We start from the raw sequence: 20,805 nt of genomic DNA on the forward strand, positions 1-20,805 counted from the left end.
CTGCAATCCAGCATGGCTGTTTCTATATTCTTCATTAACCCACAGTTCGCTGCAGTGCATGCTGGGTGCATTGTGAACAGTCAGTACCCTGCTGAGCCAACCACAGGTTGCTGTGTGACATCTAAACCCAGACAGTATAGGTTAATCTTGGGATAAATGATCTGTAGAAAACCTGCATTAGTTCTGAACCACAAGAGTTGAATGATCTCTTTAAAAATTTAAGAGAGGCTGTCAACATTGTGATGAAATCTGGCCTTTCAGGTGGAATCTAGATTTTGATATTTAATGTAGAGAGAAAAAGCATAATTTCTGCAGAAAATTAAGAAATTATTATCCTTACATTGATTTAAGAATGGTGAAATTTTTAAGATTTTATCCCAACTTCTTTCTTCCCTTTCCTCTGTGTAGTTCTGTCCCCATAATTTCTCCTAATTTTTTGCATCCTTACTGCAAACTGTTTAAAAAATACCTAGAGGCTGTTTTAGAATCAGAAAGTGATTATATGTCTTGGAAAGACACATAGCGGAAGCAAGGTTGAGAAAGAGGATCAAGAAAGGAGGTTGGCAGACGAAGGCTCTTTTGCCATGTGCCTTGCTCTACTGTTTGGGTCACTTTTGTTCCAGTGAGTTGAATGGAATAATAGTAGAGTTGGAAGGGGCATTTATGGCCATCAAGTCCAACCCTCTTCTCCACTTCCACATGTGGTCAACCCCTGGCTATAGGCCCACACATTTCCAGCTTAGCAAAGATGACTTGATGTTTTCGCTCTGCGCAGAGCTGTGGAGGCACTGAACTTGAATTCCACTTCCTTAAATGTGTGAGATGTTTATACTGTTGGCAGAACAGCAGCTTGGGGAGGAAGAAGCTCAATTCCACATAAAAAGTTAGTGTGTCTGGTAAAGGGTCATGCCCTGAGATTTTTGTGTATTAGGAATCTTGGTGCTGGGCTAACCATTGACTCTTCTTTTATAAGCTTTTTTTGAGTACCATTTTGGGGTAGAAAGATGAAGCATAATGAAATAAATAAGCCTAAACTTGCTAAATATTTGTTAAATGTTGCTAAATGTAGTTGTTGCCTTATGACTCCTTTGCCCTTCTGTCTTGCATCGTGATGTTGTTCCACCTTCTGACTTGGAGCCAAACTGGGGATTGGGGCTAAACTGCCAGAGGTTCCTCCTAGTATTTGCATGTATCTGGGGCTATATTTTTATGAGAGCAGCCAGGAAATAAGGGTTTGTTGATGTTGTGCAGTGATTTGTGCAGCTTCCTTTATACCTAAAGCAGGGGTTTGTTTTCCTTCATTGTTTGCTTTATTTATTTATATCCTCCCTTTCCAGCAGAAATGGCTTTCAGACCTTAATGAAGTAGTTGATAAATTATTTGCATATTTCCTGGCTCTAGATTTCTGTCTAGGAGTTTGATAGGAGTCAAGCATTTATCATTTTGGGCACAGAAAATTCATTGACTGCAAATAGGGATCTACATATTAGGACAAGTTTCGTTTCCTTTATAAGAGTCAGCTGTGTTTGAAGCAAAATGTGTCAGATGGAGCATGCAGTTATGTTTGGTTATGCTCCTTGACTACTTGTGCTCACTCATTTTACAGATGATATTCTGTGTAAGTTCAATGTCCAAACAAAAATACCTTCTCCATTTGTTTCATTCCTTAATGGTTTTTTCTCTTCTTTTTTGTGTCATAATTGCTTTTCCTTTAGTAGCTCCATTTTCTTGTTCTGCCTTCCCACACATTTCTAATAGATGACTTTTATTTTTTTTTCAAACACTTTCACCAGGATATGTTTTAATTGGCAGTTAAATTATGGTAAATATAGTAATATCCAAAATGTTTCATTATCAATATTTTCAAAGGAAGAGTGATCTTAGAAAAGAACCAAGGGAGCATTCTTACGCCAGACCAGGCTGTTGGCCTTGTGTATTGTCTGCTCTAGTTGGCAGTGTCTCTCCAGGGGTCGGTCTTACGTCTTCCTTTCTGATCCTTTGAACTAAAGATTCTGTGGATTGAATTTGGGACCCCTCTATGCAAGGCATCATACTGAATCTGCAGACACAGGCTTTTTTTTTAAAGTAACATTGACTCCCTTTATCAAAGTGGGAAGTTAACCTAAGGGTTAGACTGATCAAAAATACTTTGTTCAAAACCCTGTGAACTTCAAGACTGAGTGGGAATTTGTGCCCCTGTCTTCCTAGAGGTAAACTTAGTTATAACCATATGTTGGCTTTCATATCTGCTTAGAAAGTCTTTTGCCCGTGTTAGCTCTGAAAAGGACAAGTTACCCTGGTAGTCTAATAAAAGCATTGAATCTTTAAAAATGTAATGATACATGAAAACATCAGTGGTCCTCTAAAACAGAATGGGTCTATTGAACAGGGGACCCAGATCAAAACAAATACTTGGATTTTAAATGTTCTGTATTTCAGTGCACTTTGGGAAGTAGTCGTGATACAATCAAGGATGTGTCAAGCACTTATTTCTGTGTTTCGCATTAGCAAATTTGAATTCACTTATGTAAGCAAATTACTTAATAAAATAAATCATTCCCTTGTTTCTGAAGTGTTCCTGGCCTGATAGTATTCCTCTGTTTTGTTCACAGGTCAGTATGGAAACCCTCTAAATCAATACATAAGACATTATGAAGGACTGACGTATGATGTAGATTCCTTACACCAAAAACACCAGCGTGCCAAAAGAGCAGTATCTCATGAAGACCAATTTTTACGCTTAGATTTTCATGCTCATGGAAGGTAAATACTATATCAAGCTCTTTATTCCACATCCATCAACATTAGTCAAACAGAAATGGTAAAATACTGTAACCGTGGTTAGTTAAAAATTGGTGTTGAGGTTCTTTCTTAACCCTGTTAAGACTTTTAAGATTTGTTTCATTGCAACTACAGGTGGAAACCTAACTGGACAGTCCTTGACTAATCTGTTTTGCTGACTGGTGCTATATGTATTTCTCCAATTTCATATATACATGGTTGTGTTTTCTGTCTTAATGTCACGTATTAACAAATTTTTAAAAAACTTCCTTACTGCAGGCATTCCCTAGGATAATGTGCAACTTGTTCAAATATGCTTTGTTCTTGAACTTATAACCACACATGGGTGCCACAGCAAAGTACATGCAGCGTATCATGTGCCCATGTTTTCCTCATCAACACTAGACATTGATTCTCAAGTGATGCACATTTTTCATAAGTCATAAGAAACTAATATCTGCTTTTAAAATGTGCTTTACACTTTCACAGTAGCTTGAGATGCTGGCAGAATAACATACTTTGGTGTGCATTCTGATGGCTTCCTGCTATAGTATTACTTACACAGCAGACTAGTGTATGTGAAACAGCCATGCAAAGCTATATGAGGCAGTTCTCTTACATTGTACCAAAATTATTCATTCCTGGAAAAATAGGGCACATGTCAATGGAGTTTTCCTGAGTGTACCATTTATTTTTGCTTTATAACCCTCTAGTTCTGCTTCTGTATTAACCAGATTAAATTCCAGTTTTGGTTTATGAAATACACTCAAATGTAGTTTTAGTGGCTAGTTCTGGATTACCAGAAAATTATTACTGCTCTTTGGTGGGCAGAAACAGGGTGTATTCACACCTGTCTTTTTAAAGATCAGCTAGTGAGTTTAGTACTTTATTCCCATATTAGCTGTAAAGTATTTCACATTTGCATTACTACTTTAGTAGAGAACACTTTGCTTTCTTCTCAGCTTTCTCTTTAGACTGAAAAGTAATGGCTGTCTTATGTTCCATTATATTCTCAGCCAGTACTGTGCATCTCTGCTGAAATTTCCAGCAGTAATTTAATGCTCTTGATCAGTGGTAGTTTAGTAAGACCTACAGGAATAGGGGGCTATCAAGTAGTAAAATTCTGGTGTCAAAATAGCATCCTTACTATTCCAACATAAAAGAATATGAAATGGCACCTCATCCTATTCAGTTCTTCATTTCCATGTTGCTGGTTTGCAAGTGACTAAGACAATTTGCCAAACAAGATAAATAAATTTGATAAACATGGAGTAAGAGTAATCATAAACTATTTAGAGCAATGTGGAAGCACTTTAGCACCCAGATAAGTAGCCATGCAAACAGTACTACAGTAAAATTCTTTATGGCTGGAATAAATTCAGTGGTAGGCTTTACATGCAAGCTGTGATTACTTTTTAAAATTTAAACCAACAATGGGGATGGTCATTTTGGTAAATTAAAAGACAGATTCATTCTTGGAAGGCCATTTAAGCTATTATCAGGTTCTAGCTGTGAATTTGATTTCCCTACTTGATGTGATCCTGCCTGTACATTAGCTTAGCTTATTTTAGTTAGAATTACTAACAAGCAGAAGTAAATGTAGGCCCAACTGAGTAATAAGAGTGGATTATTGGTAAGGAGCTTTATCCTGTACTTGGCTGCCTGCCGGAACTGTAAGAGCAAGGAGAAATTGCCTCTGCTTCATCTGACTAATAAAAAATTCGGCTTTTTACCAAGTTGTGCACATTTGGACTCACACCATATAGTAGCAAACATTTTAAAAATTGCTTTAAAAATACTCCCCTGAAAATAGAAAGCTCATGCTGCAGATGTATTGCTGTTGACTTACTAAGTAAAGCTCCCTTAGACCTGATTTTCCCTCTTCTGTTGTATTTTATCCCCTGCTACAGCAATAGGCCAAGCACAGCTGCATTTTGCGGCAGGCTATTGCTGTATTCAGTTATTTTTCAAATAAATAAATACCCTAATATGAACGATTCATGTTTAATTAGGACATATCATAGATTGGTGCTTTCCTATAAGTAGCCGAAATAGCAAGCATATAAAATTATAACTTAGTCCCACAGGTGTGGCTGCAGTAACAGGTTTGAGAGACTGGGGTGGGATTGGTGGAGGGGGGGGCGTTGTTATGTGGAAGCCCCATGAATATGTGCTTGACAAGCATCTTCAACCAGTGCTGCTCTTGGCTGAGTAAATCATCCAATGTGTGATGGATGCCATAGGGGGAATGATTAATGCTGCTTTGTGGGAGGAGGTGATTCTCTCTCACTTAGGAGAGGCAGTAATCAGACCTTGACTCAAGAAACTTCCTTCTGACCATGCTGATATAACTATAGGCTAGTCTTAAATGCACTGTGCTTGGCTGCAGTGATGACAAAGTGTTACAGCACCGTATGAATCTGGATGACATTGATTATCCGGACTCATTTTAATTGGGCTTTCTCTCAGGATATGACCGTAACTGCTTTGGTAGCTGTGGTAACACCGAGAACTGGCTGAAGAACATAACCCTTTTGGTTCCTCTGGACCTCTTGTTTGCTTTCAGTACTGTCAATCATTCTGTCTGTCCAGACTGCCCGGCAAGGCTGGATCCTGGGGGTGCTGTTTTGCAGAGGCTTTGGGTCTCTCTTTTAGCTTCTGGTCAAAAGATGGTTTCTACAGTACTCTGCCTTTGGTGATCTGTGGGGCTGTACATTTACATGAAAGCACTGGGAGCGGTAATTTGGCGTTCTGGAGTAAGGTGCCCGCTACATGCTATTGGCACCAACGTTTTCTTCTTTGCTACTTAATACTAAGGAAGCAGTTATGACCACTGAGTGTTGCCTGGATTCAGTAGGGGGATGGATGAGGCTGAACAAATGCAGATAAATGCCAGTCAGTAGAAAGCCAGTGGGATTCATTCAGTTCCAGAAGAGATTGTGTTCCCTTTGAAGGATTGTGTTCATAGCCAGCGTGGTACAGTGGTTAGAGGGATGGACGGGAGCTAGGAAGACCTGGCCATACAGCTCACTGAGTGAGGCTCTGTCCTTGACTCTGAGCTTGTCCTATCTCAAGTGTTCCTTGCGAGGATAAAATGGGGAGGTAGAGAATCAGCTAAACTGCCTTGGGTTCCTTCAGAAGAAGAAAAGGGATGTAGATATAATAATCACAAGCTCTAAACATTCATTAGGAGTACTCTTGATCCTATGCTGTCCCTGGATTTTTGGATGGTGATAGTGGCAAGGCCGAGGCATGCAAAACCATGCATGGTGTGCCAACCACAACCCTTCACTGGGCTTCACTGGGCAGTGGTTATCCATGCCTTAATCACATCATATGTAGACTACTGCAGTGTGTTCGATGTCGTGCTACCCTTGAAGAATGTCAGGAGACAGCTGGACTACTAACTGGCGTGCTGTGTTGGAATCCTAATAGCGTTGTCCTGAAAGACCAGCCCTGGTTATCTTTTTCTTCCCAGGCGTGGGAGGGTGCTCCTTTAGGGGCACCATTAAGAGATCCATTTATTGGGTACATTTGAAAGCAGCTTCTCTTGTGTCATTTCAAACCATAGCATGTGCTACCTGAAGAACTACAACAGACTACTTTTAGCTTTTAGAAAGGATGCAAAGACATGTCTTTTTAGTCTAGCCTTTCAAAGTTTTAATTCAGTGTTTTGCTCTTTTCTTTACTGTTTTCAGCTGCTATGCACTTCCTTGATAGCTTTTTAACAAAGTGGTTAATAAATCAAGGTCAAAGCAAAGGAACATTTTTTCATGAAGGTTCAGGATGTTCATTTTTGTTCACATGTGCTGAAGTATTTCTGTAACTCAAGAGTTGCTTCTCAGTTCTGTCATCTTCTTTTTCCAGACATTTTAACCTTAGAATGAAGAGAGAGATGTCCCTCTTTAGTGATGACTTCAAGCTAGAGTTATCAAATAAAGTAATTGATTATGATACCTCCCACATTTATACTGGGCATATTTATGGTAAGTTGAAATATCATTAACTTTTACATGTTTTCAGCTATGAAGTTATGCTGGTAACACCCAAGAAATTATTCAAGTCTAAATCAGTGATGTTGTTGATGGACTTGTTGAGAGAAAACGAATTGAAACTTGATCCAGATAATGCAAAGTAGCTCTGCAACTGTTAAAAAGTATATTAAGGAATGGGGATTCAGTCTGGGTTGAATGGGGTACACTCCCCTTAGAGACCCAAGTTTGCAATATAGGTGTAGTTCTGGAATCAGGTTGGCATGAGGACACTCGGCGTTTCAGTGGTGGCCAGGTGGTCATTTACAGCAAAAAGCAGTACGTTGATTGTGCTGGTTCCTGTGGATGTCAGATGTGGCCACAGTGGCTTCTTTGCATCCTCTTTGGACTACTGTAATCCACTGTCATTGGACTGCCTTTCAGTAGTGTCCAGAAACTTCAGCTGCTCTAGAATGCAGTGCCAGGCTATTGGCTGGGACTGGTTATGGCAGCCACATGCCTCATTGCAACAGCTTCCCGGGCCACCAGTCCATTTCAAGACACAGTTCAGAGCCCTAAACAGTGTGTATGAGCTTGTCTGTGTTTTAAGGTCCTTGAGAGAGGCCTGTACCCTTCTCTCTATCCCATCACTCTCACAATCACATTTGGCAGGAACACAAGAAAGTCACTGGGAACACCTTGCCAAAGGGGACCAAGTAGTCTAACTCTGTTGCTTTTGCATGCTGGCAAAAGCAGATCTTTAAGACACATTTCTGGTGTTTAAGCTGACTTGCATGAAATCGGTTGTATTCTGATAAGGGTTGCTATTTATTAGTTTTAGATCTATATTTTTGTTAGCATCATTGAGCAGTGTTTCTGATAGAAGAGTAGGAAAAAATTATATTAACTTCCAGGTTCTTTTCCCCCATCTCCATTTGCTTATGAAATAACTCCAGCTAAAGTGACCCACCTCAAGCAAGCACGCAACCTGTCCTACTTTGTTTAACTTCAGAAGTGCATAGAAGACGTGACATTCCATCCTTAGAGGTATTCCCACTTGCTCTCATCCGTGCATGTGAGGAAGGGGTACAAAGAAGAAAGAAAAGCCCCCTTGATGGAGGAAGGAATCCCCCCCCCGCCCCGCAGAGTTTAAGTGGCGACTAATCTAGGGGAGAGGACAAAAAAAAGTTGAAGCTGTAGACAAAAACAGCAATTTCCTTTTTCCCCCCCTTCTTGGGAAATAGTACATTTAGGAATGGAAAAAGATAGAATATGTCTGTTAGTGCTTTGTACAAGACATTTTGTTACTTTCAGAACTTAAAGAGTATTATGTTTTGGCTTGCTCATAAAATTATCATTAACATTTAAAAGTAAACTAAACTATTAAAGGGGCATAGTGTGCATAAAGCACATTTAATGTAATACACTGACCATGTTTAGTTTGGTAATGTACCAAACACAATAATTTCATGAGGAAACCAAGTTATACATTAAGTTCTCATTTTATATCTGAATAGAAAGAACTGCAGCATCAGTCCATGAAATATCTGACTCACCCTAGAAATTAAAAGTAGGAAAAGCTGCCAGATTTATAATCTGGTAACTCCAATCCTATTGGGAAATGGAACGTGCTTTTGAGCATAATTAAATGTCTGTCAGTAAAAGATATATTAGGTCAATAATTTTAATAAAGAATGGAAAAATAGCTATAGTATTTTACAGAAGAAGTATAGTATTTTACAATAGTATTTTACAGAAAAGATTGAAAATACTTCCCTCAACATTTCCAGGAATTTTATATTTCTTCTTATAAAAGTCCTCCTGTTAAGTAGTTCTTAGAAATAATTTTGAGGGAGTAGCAATTTATACAAACCTTATCTTAAGCATTTCATTCTAAAAGCATTGTTTAACAAATTGCATTAGAAAATGCTTTCCAGCTTTTCAGGAAAAAAAAATAGGCCTGGGGTGGGGCTGGAGAAACAGGAAAGAAAAACTTTCTTATTTTTGCCCTGGAATTTTTCCAGACCTTCACTTTTCTATTCTAGGCAGGAAACGTCTACAGTGAAATTAAATAAAACAGCCAAATGTTTTTCTGCTCATGTAATTTCATTTTAATTAGAGGCCTCAGGTTGTGTTTCTCATAGTGGCAGTTCCAGACAAAGCATACTTGAATTCAGTTTTCCAGAACAATTGCCAGGATTGAAAGTAAAACAAATACATTACTGGGAGGTTATACCTGTTGTACTGGTAATAATTGTAAGTAGGAAGCCAACTACATAAACAGCATTTTTAAAAAATCTAGAAAATAAAAGACCAGGATGGAAGGTCTAGAACAGAAACTGAAAAACATCATATTGCTGAATGGAAGTACTGCAGTGGAGCACATAGAAAATAAATTCTTTGTGTGATCCTTTGGTCATGTGGGTAGGAAACTGTCTAGTCTTCACAGTTTGTAAGTGTCCCACACCTACTCAGGAAGAAACTAATTGTGTCTCTCTTTGTACTCAGAATAAGCATTTACTGATCTTACTGCATGATTACTGAAAGAAATGCAGAAGTCCACTTTTAAAGGGGTTGCTCTCAAATTGTGTCTTGCTAACACACTCAGTTATGTGAGTCCACATGACTCAAGAGAACATTTGCTTGAGTCCAGAGAGCCATGCCTGGATTCTGCCCTCAAGTAACAAATGGATTCTTTGGCCTGTAAGGGGAACAATACCTTTGATCCCTCTCAGTTTTTTTCAGGTAGCGCAAAGGTCTTGTGTTTCTTGTATTAAGCAGTTAATATCCATTCTGTATGCAAAAACAGACTTTCCTCTTCTGAGGGTAAGTGCTTATCTTGTTCAGGATGACTCAAAGAGAATGGTTCACTCTTCCTGGTAGTCTCCAAGGAGTTCCTAAAAATTATTACCTGGGCAAAGCTCACCTGGGAACATTCTGGGCCTCCCATGTCTTCCTTCTGAGAGGAGTTATATCTGCACATGCTTTTAAAAGTGGAACAAGAACTTTCTGCTTTGCTTATGAAAACAGACATTGCCAGGAGAATTTAATGCTCTGCTAAATTAGAAACATACTTCATATAGCTTTATAGAAGCTTAAAGGTAACATATGAAAGGACATTGGAAAAATCTGTCTGCTGTTGTGCCTTTGCCATAAGAAGCCCAAGTTCATGTGTTGTAATGGGGAGGACTATAAAAGAGCCTTAACTAACCAAAGCTACTGTGGAGGGGTGAGGGTGTCAGTCACAGTCGGGGAGGCCTGTCTCCCTCATGACACACTCATGGGCTTGCCAGAGGCAACTCGATGGCTACTGTGGAAAGCAAAATGCTGCCCAGGTGGACTTTGGTCCCATCCAGAAGGGTTGCTAATATATCAGTAACTGGAAAATAATGCTGTGAAGTTGAAGGGAGTAATTAGAATCTAACTGCTGTTTGAACTGATGTCTACTTGACCAGCCGGCATGGCTCTAGCATTTTACTAAGTCCAGATCTTTTAGCATGAGCTGCCTGTCATTATTAGAAAGGAAATCATTGGTGTTCCCTCCCTATGCAAAAAATCAGCAGATGCCCAAGAGGCAAGATGACAGATTATTGTCAGCAACCATGACATTACAAGAGATTCTGCTTGTTAAAAATGTTCCTTTTATGTAGCCACAAAAACGATGCAGGAATATTTATAACTGGAGTTTTAGTTTTCTTAACTGTGAGTCACAATGTATCCAGATATCCTTCTTTGATTTCTGTTAACAAGAGCATGTTTATTTTGCAAAAGTTAAAACAATTTCAGTGAAAAATAAATATTTAAAAATAACATCTAAATTGTTTTATGAAAAGGAAATGAGAACTTAAACATAGGAAGACTGTCTGAATTCTGAGTCGTTGCTACGATATGTGAATAGTTTCTTCAAACTAACTAGTATCATTGGTGGGTGTGCGCAATGGAGCACACCAGCTAAGAGCAGTCATCAAGTTGAGTAAGTCTGGGCACCAGAGCCATTATGTTAAAAAGCTATGTTTGCAGCAATACTTCAGATTTATGAGATACATAGACCAGATTTGATAGGAAATGGGTGAATGAGCATCAATTTAATTTGAAGGCCCCATAGTATTAACAGAAGAATTATAGGAAACCTGTGATAGCTCTGCAGGTCTCTTTCCTGCTATGGACCATTTTAATAGTGATGAAAGAGAAGATGGGCAAGACATGAGGCAGGAGCCTACCAGCTGCTTACAAGCTAGATAAAAACAAATAGTGATGTAGCTTAGGGAGTTTGATAATTAGCTGTTGATACTAAAAATGAAATCTGCTGTTGCACTTTTCCCTTAAAACCTCATATACTTTTTTCCATAGGTGAGCAGGGAAGCTTTAGCCATGGATCTGTTATTGATGGAAGATTTGAAGGATTCATCAAAACTCACACTGGCACCTTTTATATTGAGCCAGTTGAAAGATACATTAAGGACAAAGCCCTGCCTTTTCATTCAGTCATGTACCATGAAGATGACATTAGTAAGTGTTTGCGTTCTGTTCTTAACAGTGAAACTACTCAGCATATCGCTCTTGGCAGTGTTTTTCTTCCTGCACCCTTCAGGTACCTCGGTTTCTGGGATCTATACCCCTTTGCTTTTCTACCTTCTAGGATTTTTTCCAGTCCATATATTGACCTGCAGAGCTACTGTCTCTAAGGCCTGTGTGAGTTTCTGGTCCCTGTCAAGCGGACAATTTCCCCTTCTTTCGAAGAAACCGGACTGAAAATGTTCTGATGCCTTTAGGCACTATAATGTGCATGAGCACTTCTTGCCAACATAGCCGCTTCAGCCAAATGTTGCAAGCTTCACTGCTGCAGACCACACGCTGCACAGTGTAACAGGTGTGTAGCCATTGGTTTGGCAGCGGGGTAGAAAAGGAGCATGGGATTGGCAAATTTGCCACAGAGGGAGGAACAGAAGACGTTGTTTTAAGCCAACTCAGAAGTTTGGAAACCAAACATCTTGATGATAGTAATTTAGGGTAATCACATTTGGACAATGCAGGGTAAATCTTAAAAAAAAAATTCTCACCAACTTTATACAAACCCCTTCAGCATTGTCCATCAATTCTTGTGGGGTATATTAATCCATCAAATTTATGGCATCTCAGCCAGTCAGGAAATAAAGGGAGCTTATGTTTGCTTATGGGGTTCCTCTTGTCCCCCAAATTACACTGCAGGAAGGCAAGACCAGAATCAGTTGAAATGGATGCTTAGGATAAAGAAAGAATCTCTTCCTGATAAGTAAACCTGTCCTTTCCCATCTTTCAGTTTTTGGCAAGAACATCCTTTGAGCAGCTTTTCAGGCAAAACAATGCAACATATGTTTAGCATCACAATGAAGTCTTATTCAGAGATCAAACAAAAGCCTATTCTGCAAGTGAGGATCATCTTGTTCGCTTCCTACAAAGTCCTTTGTCCATGTTGCAGAGAAATTGATGATCAGTGAAAGGCAACCCTTCTATTCTAATTTCAAAATACGTAAATTATTTTAGATTCTTATCTTGATCTGTATTCTTATGGAATTGAGCCTAATAATTGCTACTGTTTTTTAAAAAGTTTTGTCTTCCTTGAAAGGAATTGTCTTGTTTAGCTCTTGCTTGTGCTCTGCCAATCATTGTGTTACGAAGTGCAGAGAGACTGAAATGTCTGCCTAGAACATCCTTCTCCAACCTGCTTGCTGTGAATGATGTGGCTGTAGTCTAATGCATTGATGAGCACGAGGTCATGGAGGACTGGCTGCATGAAAGCTTTTCCGTCAATCATGAGTTTTAGTGCATACAGTCTTAGTGCCACTAAATGGATGCTGAATGGTAATAGGTAACTGGGACACTGGGACACTTGCTGGTGCATCTTTATCCTGAGAGAGCCCTCTCTTTTGGTTTATATGTTCAGGCCAGAATCACAAGGCTGAAGTAAATTTAAAGGGGCCAGCTAGTCTGGAGTAACTCTAGATCTGCACATGGAGTTTCATGATTTGAAGCAAATACTTTGAGGATAATTAACTCATACCTGTATATCAAATGGCAAATGCTAAATCTATTGAATTCTAGCATTAAATAATCCTGGAGATAATACTACCTTGTGTGTTGTGTCTTAAGTACTGAAATTTCTTAAAAACACCAGAGAGTTGAAACTCAGCTTTACTGCATGAACTTGCTCCGTGCTTCATTTTTCTTTGGATTGGAGAGGAGTACAGTTAAGAAAATAGCCTTCAGAATTGCCCATTCCCTAAAATACTTATGAATAGAACAAGGGTTGAATTGACATCTCTAATCCATTTTGGCTTTACCATTCCATTTAAAAGAATCTTCCATTGGACTTACCCTTCATTTTACCCTCCACAAATTCTAGGCTTGCTTCAATAACGGACCAGGCCTGTAATTGGATTGAAGACATAGTAGATCTAAATTTGCCCCATGAGTTCAGCTGTTTTGTATCAGGTTCGAGGTACAGGCATTGGTTCAATGGGTGTTGCAGTCTACTGAACTCATTACTGTCAAAGGGACAAACTAATAATTAATAACTTCATTGCTTCACCCTTTTCGACTGAGTTAAAGCAAATGAAATCTTACAGTGGTTGTGTTTGCTTTAAAATGGGGCAAGAGATTAGATGTCTTAATTCGCAGCCAGTTGTTGGGGAAAATCCAGTTAACCAAAGCTGTGGTTTAATCATTAAAATCCAACTTCCCTTGGTTTTGTATTTTAGGATATCCACATAAATATGGACCACAAGGTGGTTGTGCGGATCATTCTGTTTTTGAAAGAATGAAGAAGTACCAAATGACAGGTGTAGAGGAACCAACGGACCAGGTACCAAATCATAATGAAATTATTTGGTGTACTTGATTAAACACCCATGAACACCACTGCCCATTCTCTCTGTAGTCCAGGCATACTTTCTAAAAATGTAGTGAATATTAAATGTATTTCCTAAGAAAACCAAGCTCTGAACCTCTCTGTCTAACTAGGATCATGGATGCCAATGGCTGAACTGATTTATTAGGTTTTCTTATTTCTATTAAAAGTTAATTGCATTTTTAAGAATTTTTAGAATACCTGTCAACCTAAAAACTTGGCTGAGAATTTCCTCAGGCTGCAGAAATGTGTCTTCGTTCATTGAAACTTCATTCATGCGTTCATCCGGCTCATGAGCTGTTTTATTTCCTCTTAGTCCTTGGATAAACTTTGTATGTGCCAAATTAATTGGAGGCAAACATTCTTAAGAGCCAAGTCGCTGTACCAGCACGTATGGTAATAGGGGAATTTGGCTGGATCTGAGATGCTGTAATTGTGGATGGTACAAAGATGAGTCAAATGTGCTGTCTCATTAAAGATGATGCCCTGGTCCCATATGATGGTAGACAGGGGTCTTGGGATTACTGACCCATGCATAGTTTGAAGGGTCTGTCTTTATGTTTCATCTCTTGCTTTTTCCTGATGCAGATTGTTGCTTAGTAGTGTGCAGCATATATGACTGTCCCATAAGCTAGATGGTTTCTGTATTCTTGAAAGTGGAGGGCTGTATGGAAACGGTAGTCATAAAAACGACTAAATACTCCTTCATTTCGTATTCTGTAGCAACCTGCAGAAGATCATACCGATCGTGGCCCAGAGCTCTTCAGAAGGAAACGAGCTGCACAAGCTGAGAAAAATACTTGCCAGCTCTACATTCAGACAGACCATCTATTCTTTAGGTACTATGGGACAAGAGAAGCTGTGATTGCACAGGTGAGCCTGTAGCGGTGATTGCCTCTGGAAAGGATGAAAGCGGGGGGCCTTTCATGCGGTTTGCGAGCACTGCGTAGATCCTTCCAGCCTGTCCACCCCCCACTGTTTATCTGAGGGCACATTTGGTGTGAGGACAACAGGTGTTCGTCCGTTCTTGACAAATTATCTTGTGTACAAGTGTGCAAATTACATGGCATCGCATGCTTCATGCAACCTTATCTCCTTTTTTGTGGCGTTTGTATTACTTTGCGGGTAGGCACTTGGGTGCCTCTAAAGTATGATAAATGCCCTTGAAGAAGAGAATGGCTTGGGCATTCACTGAGAATAATAGGACTAATAACCAGGCCCATGGCTCTCACTAGGAGAGCATGTGCAAATGGGTTTTCCTGCTGACAGCCCTAGGTTCCATGCCTGGCATTGCAGGAAGGGCCAGGAAATACTTCTGCCTCAAACCCTGGAGAGCTGTTGCTTGCCTGTGTAGACCCGGCTGAGCTAGAGGAACCAGAAACCGACTTGCAGTATTTATTAGTTTTGTGCCCTGTCTTTCGGTGACAAAAGTGGCAATCAAGGCAGTTGCTGCCACAAGAATGAAAACTTGTTCTAAAATTCTGATTAAAAGAATAATAAACTATAATTGTGCTCATTGAGAAGCACGTTTGTAGCAAAGCAGCAAGACCCACACGCAAGCTCATAGGCCAGCTTGCACACCAAAGGCCTGCTTGAATGAGAACATCTTTCCCTGACTGTGGAAGGTCAGCAGAGAGGGAGCCATCTAGTCCCTTGGCAGGGAGTTCCACAGCTGCTGAGAAAGCCCTCGCTTGTGCATTCAACAAATGCATTTATGAAGGCAGTTGTGCCGAGGGGCCCTCTCCCGAAGATGCCAGGACCCCTCAGGCTCATGTGGAGGGGAGGGCTGTCTTTCAGAACCAGCTCTGGGGGGCAGGACCCTGGTGCTGCTGGGACAGGGAGTCCTGTGCTTCTGTAGCAGCTTTCAGAGTATTCTCTAATGCGGCACCTTAAATCCATCCTACACGTACTGGAGAATCATACAGCTCAGGCTTTTAACCTTTCCCCCTTGCAGATATCCAGCCATGTTAAAGCAATCGATACCATTTACCAGTCAACAGACTTCTCAGGAATCCGGAACATCAGTTTCATGGTAAAAAGAATAAGAGTAAGTATCCTGCCACTTGATTTTGAGGAGCTCTGCTACTAACTCCGGTTGGTTTCATTCCTGCATCTGATCTTCGTCCACAACCCAGTGCTCTTGATCATACTGCCTATCGCTGACCCTGTTCGTGCTTGAAGAATCGGAGGCCACTTTCTAATCTTGGCTGCCAGTGACATCTGCAACAAAGCACTGCCATGCGAAGTGCTGCTGTTAGGGTTCCAACCATCCCGACATGCCCTCTTCCCGATCGGCCCGTCCCACTTCCAGAATCAAGGCAGCGGCGTGGAGCTTTTACAGCACCCCCAACTTGCTTGCACCTTGCTTACGCCTTATCCTTCAAGGAACAGTGGGTGGAGGGAGGGCTCTTGCAATTCTGTGTCCGCCTTCTGGCCCATACGGTTATGCACCGTTGTTCGTGTACGGCTGGGTAGTGGCACCAGGGAATCGTGGAAGCATTCCCTTTTCTGTCCAAGTATTTCTTGATTCTCCTGACCCGAGCCTGGAATTTAATCACTACCCTGGGAGGCGTGGGAAGCAAGTAAAGGGTGCAGGCAGGTGAGAGCGGCTGGCAGAGTTCCCTTCCTGCCCTGTGCCCTGCATAAAATCCCAGTGGTAAGATGGAGTGATTTAAATCAAGGCTGTTGACATGTGTGGTTTCAAATCATTAAGGGAAAAAAGACTGCTTAAATTTTTCCCTTTTTTCCCCCTCATGTATTTCCTAAACAACAATACAAACCTGACCACTAACCCATGCTCATTTACAAGTAAATGGAGTGTTTATGCCTTTCTTTCACTTGGGCAACCAGACCCTGCCTCTGTCACACGGTGCATAGTTTCACACATTCCTTTTGTACCTCTGGAGGGAATCCTTTTGAAGAGTGATCAAGGTAGTGGGTGAGGTTAAGAGTGAGATACTGCGGGGAAGCGTGCCACGCTCCTGTGCCCCACGCTAAGCAGAGCCCCATTCAAGTGCTTAAATAGCCATTCTCAGTTCCTCGAAAAGCCTTGATTTGCTCTCAGCCTGACTAGCAGGCTGCCGGGGCAGAGACTGTGGCTCTCTTTCCATCCTCGGCCGGTTCCCACGGACTGGTAGAAGTGCTTGCAGCTTTTGTGGGCTTGTTTGCACAGCTGTTCCACTTTCTCCTCTGAATATGGCTTGCCCCTGTGACTTCCCTCCTTTCTCTATTTTTATCTTCTGGCCACCAAGTGTAGGAGTGAATTAGCTGGAGCTTTGCAGTGTTTACTGGGACAAACCTGGTTGCCCTTGTGCACTGCTGCTGCTTGTGTTACTTTGTGGCATCCAAACTGTGGATCAGCCTATCGGTAGATGTTCACCTCTTTATGGCTGTTAACACCATGCAGTGGTTTGCATGTTCTGAAGCTCCTGCCATAGATCAGAACTCAGCAGGGATTTCATACATCTTCTCGGTGCTTTTCAGAAGTTGCCGTTCACACAGTTCATCTGTGAATCAGTTGATACATGAGTCAACATGGAGTGCTGTGATTGAATAATGTATATTATTATATGTGTGAATCAGCCTTTTACAGTGTGCATTTTTGTAATACGAAGTAGGTTACATCTTTGAAAGTCTGTTTCGCAGCCAGCAATGGTTGTCTAGCAATATAGACCTTTTTCTTTTAGATCAACACTACTCAAGATGAAAAAGACCCTTCCAATCCCTTCAGATTTCCCAACATTGGCGTGGAGAAGTTTTTAGAGCTCAATTCTGAGCAGAATCATGATGACTATTGTTTGGCCTACGTGTTTACTGATCGTGACTTTGATGATGGCGTCCTTGGCTTGGCCTGGGTTGGAGCACCTTCAGGTAAGCAGTTCTTAAACAAATGGCTTGGTGGAAGTGCAGGGCACGTTTCTTGTGTGCAAAACGTTCCAAGGGTAATTAAGAGTCAAGTCCCTTTTGCTGGATTAATGCAAAGACACATAAGTAAATATGGCTTGGAGTAAGCATGGTCAAAAGTCTCATGGAAAGCCAAAATGGAAGGATCATCTTATCATTTCTAAGATAACCTCATGTACTTACTACTGTGGCCTCCCTCTGCACAGGCAGGGGTTGCACTCCACGGCGGAGTATATATTTACCTGCCAAAGGTCTCTGGTCCCATTCTAAGCATCTTTAGAGACCAGTGATCCATCTCTGAAAGGATAGTTTCCTGTGTGTCTCTGCTTACCAAGTTCTCCTTTCAGAAAATAGGCTTCAAAAGCAGACTCTCCTCTGAACAGATTATGGCTTGTATCAACCTGCTAACCACCATACTGGTTTTTTCTGTTGACTGAAGGGCATCTTACTTTCCTAGAGTTGGGTGACAGCTGCACAAAGGGAGCTAAATCAGTCATAATAATCACTTTCAAAACTAGAAGTGGTCCAGTTGCTTTAACACCATCTGCGTTCTTGAAAAGGAGAAGAAGAAAACAGGTCTGAATGGCTGCTGGACTCATGCATTATACTGAAGGTCATGGTGCCACCCCATCTTACCCCAGCATGAGAATATTTGTTTCCAGTAGTTTCTTCGGGAAGACAATTGTGGAGAACTGTGGCATCTCAGCCAAGGGTGTGACACGTCTTACTGGTATTTTAGTCTATGTGGTTGCTACTCGAACTCCCACAGTACAGTTCATCTGTAAATATACCCTGAAGAATGAGTCACACTTCTTGCTGAGATAAGCAGATATTCTTAGGCTAAGTACTTTGCAAAAGCAATATGTGCTATTTAAGCACTTGAACTGTAGCACTTGGAAGAATTACAGCCTAAGTACCACCAAGCTGAGGACCACAGGAACTTCTCCTCAGCCCTGTGCAAGAGCTTCAGTTCATCTAACAGCACATTGACCTCCTGTCAGGAAAAGAAAGCATCTGACCAGAGGAAGCAAGCAGTGAACAAGCATTTCCTCCAAGGCTTAGGAAAATCCTGGGCCCTGAACAACCACAAATAGAGCCTTTCTTTCTGTCTGAAACTGAACAACATTCCAAAGTGAAACTTGTGACACCAAGTTACTGAAGCTATGAAATCCTGCGGACCCTCTGAAATTCTTTCTAGACCAGACAGCAGAGTGAAGATGAGAATTGGCTTCAGTACAGATAAGCATGGTTGGAGCAAAGGATCCAACATTTATGTGTGCACAGATGTCCAATTCGAATGGAAATATCCATTTTCTGGGGGTCATTTTCTGGAAAGCTCACTGTATGTCCTTTTGGGGTTCTGCACCAGAGAGAAGAAATTCAGTATTAGGAACTACAACATTGGAAAGAAAATAGAAAGCATTGTTGTCATTATTTAATTTATATATGCTACTTTTCCCCAGAAAATGCCCAAAGCAACTAATGTAGTAGCAATACAAGAACAGGAAAACAGAATACTACATCAAACACTTCATCTCTCTGCTGCTAACATGACATTTCAAAATACAAAATAAGCGAAAGCAATGGTTACAACATAAAATAGATCTTACCAGTATTGCACACCAGAGCCCCAATGCACCAAGCAAGCCTTCCTATGCATTGAGGCACTAATAAACAATGCAGATGGCAAAAGCCAGAATGCATAAAGGGGAGACCAGGCTTCTCGCAGCCTGCAGCAGCCCCCTTGACTCCCCCACCCTGGTGCAGTTCTCAAGACTTCAGCAACGGCAGGGCAGGCGGGCAGCATGCATTCGCCTCCCCATGCGTTAGATGGTCCCAGTGTTAGATGAGCATGCGGTGCACCTGCACTTTCATAGACAGACTTTTTGCAATGGAGGAGTGTGTGCAAAAACAGCCACGGTGCTTAACGTACAAAATAGGACTCTACACAACTAGAAGAGTGCCATGTTTCTCCCTAGCAATAATCTGTCAGTTTAAATAAGCTCTTGGCCTGGTTGTGGAATATATTTGACCTTTGGCAAACCAATGGAAGGGGGTTCCAGGAAAATGTTTCTCAAAGGAACTGGGTTGTATGATGAGATATTTTGATAATAAAAACAATGGTGGTGCAGCTTCAAAATGCCAGTGCCATTTGCTTCTTTGCAGTGTTCATACTTTTTCCTTAACTTTCTAGTGAATCAAAAATAATCCTTCTAAAGGTTGCTTTAATTTTAATGCAGGGAGCTCTGGTGGGATATGCGAAAAGAGCAAGCTTTATTCCGATGGCAAAAAGAAGTCCTTAAATACTGGCATCATTACCGTACAGAACTATGGCTCCCATGTGCCTCCTAAGGTTTCTCACATCACCTTTGCACATGAAGTTGGCCATAACTTTGGTTCTCCGGTAAGTATGTGTGTTGTGGTTCCATTCCTATACAAGACGGGCTTAATATAATTATGAACACTTGTGCTGGTACTTCAGAAAATTTATTATAATTGGGATACCTTACCAGAGGTAGTCTGGTTATTATTCAATTAAGAGTTTTTGAGTTAACTGCAAGAAAGTTGGTTGTAAATATTTTTCTCCCCACCCCTCTTTTATCCTTATGACATTTATTTAGAATAATTCTTCACTCATGTTGCAAGGGGATCTTTGAGGGAGCAAAAAATTAAGGATTTCCAATGGAGAAAGCTAAATATTATGTCTATTGCAGCATGATTCAGGCACAGAATGTACTCCAGGAGAGTCTAAAAGTTTGGGACAAAAAGAAAATGGCAATTACATCATGTATGCAAGAGCAACATCTGGGGACAAGCTTAACAACAACAAATTCTCTAGCTGTAGTATTCGGAATATCAGTCAAGTTCTTGAAAAAAAGAGAAATAATTGTTTTGTTGGTATGTATTTCCTCCAGATAATTCTTCCAGGGTGCTGTGTGTGTGTGTGTGTGTGAGAGAGAGAGAGAGAGAGAGCGCGCGCGTGCGTGCGCGCGCACACACGGGGGTGTAGAATACTATGTCAATATGGCATGGTTTGGAATTTCCCAGCTTCTCCTTTTTAGGCAGTTCAGTGACAAACTGACCCTCCAACAAGAGGTCTACAAAAGTCAGGCGACTTGCAAGCTTAGTGTCTTGGTTGATATTGTTGAGAAATGACAATTGGGACTTTTGTCCATGCAAGTGGATAGTATGAGTAGTTAAATTGTACTCACCCCATCATTAAAACACATGCATTTCAGTTAACTTAGTGAAATGCTACATGTT

General features: G+C 40.9%; 1 protein-coding gene across 2 annotated transcripts in view; it reads left to right on the forward strand.

Annotated features, from left to right (window-relative positions):
* The window catches only part of ADAM10 (ADAM metallopeptidase domain 10), a 36,306-nt gene that overhangs the window by 5,832 nt on the left and 9,669 nt on the right, over positions 1 to 20,805 (forward strand). For both annotated transcript variants that reach the window (XM_044438666.1, XM_044438667.1), the window contains exons 2-10: positions 2,613 to 2,763; positions 6,649 to 6,767; positions 11,103 to 11,261; positions 13,490 to 13,593; positions 14,362 to 14,511; positions 15,593 to 15,685; positions 17,325 to 17,508; positions 19,782 to 19,945; positions 20,256 to 20,439. In XM_044438666.1, coding sequence (XP_044294601.1) covers positions 2,613 to 2,763; positions 6,649 to 6,767; positions 11,103 to 11,261; positions 13,490 to 13,593; positions 14,362 to 14,511; positions 15,593 to 15,685; positions 17,325 to 17,508; positions 19,782 to 19,945; positions 20,256 to 20,439 — 1,308 coding nt within the window. The remainder of the gene's footprint in view (positions 1 to 2,612; positions 2,764 to 6,648; positions 6,768 to 11,102; positions 11,262 to 13,489; positions 13,594 to 14,361; positions 14,512 to 15,592; positions 15,686 to 17,324; positions 17,509 to 19,781; positions 19,946 to 20,255; positions 20,440 to 20,805) is intronic.

Source organism: Varanus komodoensis, unplaced genomic scaffold, assembly GCF_004798865.1.
Source record: "Varanus komodoensis strain SLA01 unplaced genomic scaffold, ASM479886v1 scaffold33, whole genome shotgun sequence".
NCBI classification, from domain to species: Eukaryota; Metazoa; Chordata; class Lepidosauria; order Squamata; family Varanidae; genus Varanus; species Varanus komodoensis.